The 8928-nt window shown below is 32.2% G+C and overlaps 1 protein-coding gene across 1 annotated transcript; it reads right to left on the minus strand.

The window, feature by feature from the left end:
- Positions 1-3939: 3939 nt before the first annotated feature.
- On the minus strand, positions 3940-6745 carry LOC134258213 (uncharacterized). The gene is made up of 2 exons (XM_062740859.1): positions 6603-6745; positions 3940-5820 (listed from the first exon to the last, which is right to left on the minus strand). Exon 2 carries the CDS (start codon positions 5805-5807, stop codon positions 4113-4115), a length of 1695 nt encoding a protein of 564 aa, XP_062596843.1. The 5' UTR covers positions 5808-5820; positions 6603-6745; the 3' UTR covers positions 3940-4112.
- Positions 6746-8928: the final 2183 nt, after the last annotated feature.

Consider the following 8928-nt stretch of genomic DNA (forward strand, 5'->3'; position numbering starts at 1 on the left):
TTTTCCCCATTTTTAATCCAATATTTAAAAAAAATTGACTGATAAGAACTCTAAATTATTTATAACCTTATATCACTTTTGTTGCCCTAATTCTTATGATATTATTATATGGGGTCAATGATCAAATTATTGAGATATGTTGTCTGGAATGGTTTTTGTACATATTTTTGAATTTCTTTATTTCACAGTATTCAATTATTTGAAATAATTAATGAGCTTTAGCACATATAATATTTGTAAAATGATGTTTGAAATTACATGTAACCTTTACTTTATGATAAATATGGCAAGAAATAAAAATTTTTGACAAAAATAAAAAATTGAAAATTTTATCCGAATTTCCCCTGCATTACCACACATTGACTTTTGTTCCTGCATATTTTCTTGAAATAATAAAATATTAAATTTTTTAATTGATTTTGATTTAAAACTTGCTTATTTTATCCATTTAGAACAATTTTTGATTAAACATATTATACTTTATAAAATTTCCTTTCTGTTTTCTGAAACCTTCAGTAAACGTCATCCTTAAGGAAGATATGGACCGGACACTTTTGCACAGACAGATGGACAGCTAGACAGACGGACAAGCTGATTCCTATATACCCCCAAACTTCGTTTGGGGGGGGAGAGGGTATAATAAAGTTGAATATTCCAGGGATCCAGATCCCCTTTGATCCATGCATGCCTTATCACAATTTTTGATTAAACATATTATACTTTATAAAATTTCCTTTCTGTTTTCTGAAACCTGAGTAAACGTCATCCTTAAAAGATATGGACCGGACACTTTTGCACAGACAGATGGACAGATGGACAGCTAGACAGACGGACAAGCTGATTCCTATATACCCCCAAACTTCGTTTGGGGGGAGAGGGTTAATAAAGTTGAATATTCCAGGGATCCAGATCCCCTTTTATCCATGCATGCCTTACCACAATTTGTTCAAAAGTTATCCAAAATTTGCCCAAATTTTTTGAGTTGGCTTTCTTTCGATTTCTCTCTCTATATACATGCATGTATATATTTCTCTAGACTTTAACTAAAGCATTTATGAATATTTGTTGTTTTGGTTTTTAAAATTTATTTTATGTATAAACATGTAGGTGTTGGAACCGGGGGGGGGGGGGGGAGGGGGTCAAAGATAGACATCATATAGGTAATAAACATTGGGGAGTAGATTTAGCCTCCCCCTTTCAGCAGGCATGTTGCAGTGTAGTCAAATAAGGGTAAGTGGTAGTGTTTGAAAGAAAAAAAAATGGTACTGAAAGAAGTTCAATCCCCCTCCCATGAAATAGGATTTCATGTTTGGACCCCCCTTTTCACTTTTAATTTGCTTCCGACACGAATGTAACAAATTAAAAATTCACCAATATTTTGTTATGACCCTAGAGTTTTTTCTCCTTTTTAAAGACTTGATTTTCATGGCAATAAGCTGCCATACATTGGCATCAGTGTTTGAAAAATATTCCTTGTTACGTTTTAAAATACTACTACTACTAAAAATTAACTTGTCTTCATGGAAGGATGGGGAGTAACTTTAGTTACAGAAATGGCTTTGCTATTAATAGGCATTGAAACACACTAATATTGGTCAGAAATATAAATTATTAGCTTAGTGAAAAATCGAACAGAGAAAAGGTTTTATTCCTTCATTCAAGGATACTTTGCGGCAAGTTAAATTGAAATTAACCCAGTGGTTCTTGATAAGAAGATGAAAATATAAAAAGTTTTCAATAAGAACGACAACGACTGACAAGGCACAAATGATCATAAAATCTCACTTAAGCCTTTATTTTAAAACATGTGTTACTATAAATAGAAATGGAAACCCACCTTATTGTGCATTTCGGTTACTGCTCTCTTGTACGTGTCGGTTACATTATGTCAGTTACAGCTAATGAAAGTTTGACTGCAGTTTCCTATCCCTAATTTGAGAAAATAGAATGATTCTTCATTTTCTTGATTAATTGCTGAATGTCTATTTAAAACTATACATTAGTAAAGGAAGAAATGGAAAAATACCCTTACACATTATTCTTATACATTTTTGCTAAAGCTTTTTCACAGTCGTTAGTCACCTTCCGTCAATAAAAAATATCAGCTGTTTGTTTGCACATTGTCCATTCCTGATGTTAAAAAAATGCAAAAGTCTATATTTTCTCGAGAATTTGCAGTATGTCTATTTTCAAACATATAGAAATGGAAACTTATGCTTCTCATTCTGTATTTCGTATATGCTTTCTTTTACTTGTTGGTCACCATATGCCAAAAGCAGTTAAAAACATATACATGTAGTCTGCAATTGTTCATCCAAAATGTGAGAAAAAAGTACCAAAAAAATATTTTTCTGATATTTTGCGGTACGTCTATTTTTAAACATGTGTTACTATAAATAGAAATGGAAACCACTGGTTCTCATTTTGTATTTGATATAAGGCTTTCTTTTACTTGTTGGTCACCATATGCCAATAGCAGTTAAAAACAGATAGTCAGCAATTATTCATCCAAAATTTTAGAAAAAAGTACAAAAAACGACATTTTCCCGATATTTTGCATTACGTCTATTGTTAAACATGTGTTACTATAAATAGAAATGGAAACTTCTGCTTATCATGCTGCATTCCATTGAATGTTCTTTTGTTCTTGTCAGTCACATAATATCAGTTACAGTTAATGACAGTAAGTCAGTAAATTTCCAATCTCTAATTTGAGAATTAGTGGAAAATCAACATTAAACAGTTAATTTCAAATGTGTCTATTTTTAGACATTTGTACTATTTATAGAGATGAGAGCCTGTCCTCAATAATTTGTGAGATATTATACTATTCCTTGTTCGTATTGATGAAATATTGGAGAAATCCATATTTTTATCATTTATGATTCAGTGGAGCTTCAAAATGATGGAAAATTGACATTTTTCATCATTTTATGAGTCATGTCTATATTTAGGCATTTGAAGCTATAAATAGAAAACGGAAATCCCTGAAAATAATATGCATGGTAGTTATTGGTGTCCAGTCTCTGACATTAGCATAATTATTGACTTTTACAGTATATTTCATAATTACCTAGCAATGGCATCTTAAACTCTGCCCAAATTTCATTTTTTGGATTTTTCTGAAATATGTCTATTTTTAGATACATGTTACTAAAAATAGCATTGAGATCCCACTCCATTTTTTTCATGAGGGGACACTACTAATACTGACGTTTGACGACACGCATATGATTTGAAAAATTTTCCGTAGACAATTTTTTTTTATTTGACCTTAAATTTCTCAAAAAATGCCAATTTTTTTTTTGGCCAAATGCCAAATGCCATTTTCCACATTTTTAGAAACTATGCTATTTTGCAGAACCGTTTTATAAGAGTGGGGTCAATTCTGGAATAACTGGTTATATGCCCTGTATTCTTTAACAGTTGATGTTTTCTTATGATACATAGATTTATATTTGAGTTCACTACATAAAGATAAAAATGCATTCATATTTCCTCAATTTTCATGTTTTTGTTTGGTCAAAAATGGCCGAAAATGGCCAAATTCAATGGATCCGTCTCCATGGCAACCGGGTGCATGTGGAAAACTTCTAACACCATATTTGCTGGTTTTGTACCAAGGTGCACATGTGGTGCAAATTTCATCAAAATCGGAGATATGTCGTTTCCAAAATTTTTTGGTGCTTACAGAGAATGCATGTTAAGTGCTACCATAACTGAGTATCGACATGTTCACTTTTCCTTCAATGAAAAAAGGAGCCCTGTTTGGGATAAAAAGTTTTAAAGGGACATAGGCAGCGAACAAAAAGATTGAAATTACCAAGCAATAAAACATTAAATCAAACATAATAAGTAATGATTAACAAAGATAAACAGTTGATCATTTATAATCAATGGAATACACATTTATTTCATCTTGATTTATTATTTTTTATATAGAGCTACGAGAACAAAAACTATTATGTTCAGATATGAACAATAGAACATTAAATTCATCTTAACTTACATATAATAATTGGCATTCAGATGAAAAAATAATGACATCATATACAAATAGTGCATCCATTGAAATTATTGCCATGATTTAATGTAATTTCTTTGTGATGGTTTCACAGCAGATATTTGATTTTCTTCACTTTTCCATTTCTATACTGAGCAACGAACAGATAATCATTTGAATCTATACACAGTCCCATTGGCTCTCTCAGACCAAGGTTTATATAACGGACGAAGTGCCCATCCTGGTCTATGACGTGGACACATTGGTTATTATCATCAGCTGTAAGGATGTGACTCTGACTGTCTGTGGTGATTCCTCGTGGATTGAATGGCTCAATCTTTAGACCAGGCGTACGTCCAGTGTACTTGAATCTCAGTTTCCCGGCCTGATTGACCACCACTACTGCTCCAGCTTTATTGTCAGACACACAGATATCCAGGTTCCTGTTCTCAGTTATATGTCTGTAATAAAAACCCGTAGAATAGAGAGGTTTACCTTGATCATCAAACTGAATGGTTTGTTTCTTTGTGGAGCCGGAGTAACGGACAACCGTTGATTGTTTTTCTCGAATATTATACATGATGACCAGCAAATCAAAAGAGCACGTTATGCAGACACTGTAAGGACCCCATTTTTGTGTTTTGATTATCTCTTCTATCCCTTCATTCTTCACAATATTCACTGAATTATTCATGTGATCGGTATAAACTAGATCTTCATTGTTCGTTACTGCTAAGTCATATAGCTTGTTTCCTGACTTGGTTGTGATTGACTTGAGTAGTGATCCCTGATTGATGCTGTAGAGTTTCATGGTGTTGTCAGTTCCACTTGTCCAGATTTCTTCATCACTCCGACAGGCCACATTGAGTAGATTTTCATATCCAGTGTCTCTGGTGCTGAGAGTCTCTGGTTCATCAAGAAGCTGTTTGACTGGAGGAGAGGATCCAGCTTCTGGTGATTTCTGTGTTGTCTTCATGCTGTAGCCATGTTTATCTAATGTTAAAGAACTCGGGGCTAAGACGCCGAAAAGTTTGCTGGTCTCTTCTCCTAGGATTTTTCCAGGTGTAAATTTTGGTAAAGACGGCAAAATTTTTGGCGGAAGATTTTTATATTTGCCTATATTGGGTATAGAATTAATGTCTAAGAGCTTTGTTGTGTCATTAGAATCAACGAAAGTTTCAATGAAACTGATTTCATTCTTAATATCAGATATTGTACTGGTTACTTCATCCAGATGTTTCTGCAAAGTTTTTAACTGTTTGTTTTTCATTTCATGAACTTCAGCATGAAGTTTGGTCTCAAGTTTGCTAATTTCTCTGTGCAAGGTATCTCCATGTTCTATCATGGCGGTTGAAAGATATCCATAATTCTTTTCTAACTGACTAATTCTGTTTTGTACATCAGAAGCAATAGCCATGTATGTTGGACATATCGTCTCCTTTAGCTCCATTTGTTTCCTGGTGATCTTTTCCTTTCTTTCATCAAGAACTCGTAGAATTTTTAACACATCATGGTCTAAATGTTTGTCTGAAGCAATGCATGTGACACACACAGGAATGTCACATTGATTACAGTACATTTCACATTGTTCTTTGACATGAAAATTACATCCAGGGTAGAGGGGAGTAGATTTTCGAAGACTGCTTGTAACAATTTCATGTTTTTTGGATTCATCGGAAATCGTATGTTCTCCCACACAGGCTTTACACAGGTTGACAAGACATGTATCACAGTGCATCTGTACCACAGTGGTCTCACACAGGGCACATCGCATTACATCCTGAGCACTGGTACGGGGGTCCATGATTAAAACATACCTAAAATAGAGGAAAATTGTGCTTCTAAATATTCTTAAAGCACTTTAAATTAAATGACTTAACTGTTTATTGAATCACTGTCTAGTTTGTAGGGTATGTGAGGGTATCAACCATAGTTTGAAACGTGGGATAATTTTTATATCAGGCGAAGTTAGCATTGATATGTGAAATAAATTGTAGAAATAAAGGAAAGAATGTTAATAGATTCAAAAAGAAAACGCGAGTTAACACAGAAAAAGTTAGAGGTACTGTGAACACTGAGCTCACTAAATGATAACCCTCCACCTCTCAGAGACCCAAAGCAAGTGGCAGACAAAAAAGTAAAATAGGAGGTGCACAATGGCGTTGTGCAATAAAGAACAAATGTTTGTGAAAGTATCATTAAATTTGATTCATTGGTATAGGATGCTGATAAAAGATGGGTACCCTTCAAATTACAATATGGCAGTGTCGATGTTTTGCTATGGGAAACCCAAAATATGTTTCTGATTAAAAAGTTAAATAAGAGGTGCACAATGGCACTATGTAATAAAGATTCTGTGAAAGTCTCATTCGATATTTAAAATTATTTCAAAAGTACACAAAGCATAATGTCATTGAAAAAGAATTCTTCATGAGTCAAATAAAAAGGAACTGAAATTCATGCCGTAAATCTAATTTTTACTCATGAAGTTAAATTTCAAGGTATATTAATTAAACTCAAAATAATATTTAAACACATTATTTTTTATGTTGTTTTATTGAAAAATAAACAATAAAATGATAAATCTTTTAACTATTACCTAATTTTAATGTCTGTGTGTCTATCCTGTTCATCAATCTCTCTTTCTCTTCGTAATGGAATTACATGACCCACATACTTAAAAGTATTTTTTAAAACTTTCCGGTATTTCAAAACATCTGAGTCACAAAGCTGTCTTCTTCATCATTTTAGGTTTTTTTACAGACTATGTGTACTTATATAAGGATTGTAAGTGTATGTTTACAAAGTAGCGTATAAGAGAAGGTATTTAAACACTGTGTATGATTCATATTCCGCTTTTTAAATTTTACATTATATAATTAAGTCATTTATTTCCTTGTACAGAGATTATTTTTGGTTCCCCTATAATTTTAAGGAGCCTCTCGTAATTTTTTTTTCTATTTTTATGCCATTAATTTAACGAATTTGCTCAGTCAGGTTACATTAATACGTCTTGTTTTTTTTTTCAACCCAATTGTAACTTCCTCTGCAAAACTTTTAAAATTAAATAATATTATTTAAAATCAACTTGCGTAGAAATCTTTTCGCACAATTTTATTGAATGATGTGTACAGCTTTTCTGATACCTTTCTGACAGCTGCCAAATTAATTTCATTTAAAGGTAACCTCTGTTGGTGTTCTAAAAATCAGCTTATTTGTAAATAGCTTTTCTAAAAAAAATGTTTTTTATGACAAGCTTTGGGACTATAGTAAACATGAACCCCTCATGTTGATGCTAACATTATGTTGCTACATAAAAGGAAGCTGGTGATAGAAAAGTTGAAGTCATCAAGTTTACAAAACTCAAAGGCAAACTAAAAAAAAACATATAAAAAATAATGTACTAGTATTTCTTTAGCAATAATTCAAATATGAAAGATATATATACATGTATATATATATAAGGCTTTGTGGAGTCTTTTTATTTTGAGTAAAATGGGATGTGTTGAAACTAGGGATGTCAACGAATAGTCGACTAATCGACTATCAGTCCAATGGGGCGACGATCGAATAATGAAACAACATTCGAATATTAAATAAATGGAAGAAAAGGGGGTGATAATGAAATTTTCATCTCAAAATTGAAAAAGAGTTCTCCCTTAAACTATACAGCTTTTTGGGTATGTCCTCAGACGAATAATAGCTCAAACACAGTCACAGTTTATAAATATTCTCCACATTGTACATATGGAAAATACAGTAATTACATACCGAGATAATTCTGTGTTAATCACTGACTTTTTTTTTTTTTTTTTTTTTTTTTTTTTTGCACGTAGTAAATTATGCAACGTATGGAATGCCATATACGACAGCCAACTGCTTACTGCCAACTGCTGACTGCTTACTGCCAACTGCCACACATATTTTAATAAATTTTATATTAATATTGATATTTATATAAATTTTCAAAAAGAAGAAGAAGAAAAAAAAACAGGCGCGATGGAATGCCATATACGACAGCCAACTGCTGACTGCTTACTGCCAACTGTCAGCTGCTTACTGCTAACTACCACACATATTTGAATAAATTTTATTTTTATATTGATATTTATGTGAAAAAAGGCGCGGATCTAGAAATTTTTTGCAAGAGGGTCACTCATGTTTAAAAAAATCCAATCCAGAAATTTCATGACAAGAAAAAAAAACGTATAGTCCTTTCCTTAATGTGAAAATTTATTTCGGCCGGGGAGAGGGTGGTTCTCATGCGTCATACCTTCATGTCTATGACAATTTTTGTTACCAACTTAACACAAATCTGCATTTTTACACATTGAATAATTTTTAGATGGTTTAGTTTGTGCATTAAATAACTTTACAAATTTCAGAGTGGTGGTCCGGATCTCTCTCTCTAGATATATGAATGAAAAATATATTTTATTTGTAAAAGCAAAGAGATATAAATGTTTGATCAGCATTTTCTAAGTGGAGGATCCAAGATCAGTTTTAGTTCGTTTAGTTTATACATTAACCCATGTACAAATTTTAAATGATCTTTGCATGTGAAACATTAAAACATACAGAGATATACATCTTTAATTTGAGGAAATGTTTAACTATAGAATATAATGGAAAATGTAAATTTATTTTCAAAACATCTTTATCTGCGAAACACCAAATTTTTTTGTTCAATTTTCTCTCTTCAAAGGTTTTGTTTTCTCCGGGGGGAGGGGGGGGGTTTACTTCTTTAAAGATTAAAAGCAGAAAATAGTCTTTTTATTACCTGTTTCAAATAATTATATACGAAAATAAATATAAAAATAAAAAACGCACTTTATCATTGGCATATATTGAATATTACATAAATTAAAATCTAATGGTCATTTATTAGTCAATTTAATTTTACCAGGTTGACCTCTTGGAAAAAT

Source organism: Saccostrea cucullata, unplaced genomic scaffold, assembly GCF_032062105.1.
Source record: "Saccostrea cucullata isolate Sc308-1 unplaced genomic scaffold, CSIRO_AGI_Scuc_v1 ctg16098, whole genome shotgun sequence".
NCBI lineage: Eukaryota > Metazoa > Mollusca > Bivalvia > Ostreida > Ostreidae > Saccostrea > Saccostrea cuccullata.

Bases quoted from the DNA above. Each gene is read 5' to 3' on its own strand.
- LOC134258213 (XM_062740859.1), bottom strand. From the start codon at position 5,807: ATGGACCCCCGTACCAGTGCTCAGGATGTAATGCGATGTGCCCTGTGT.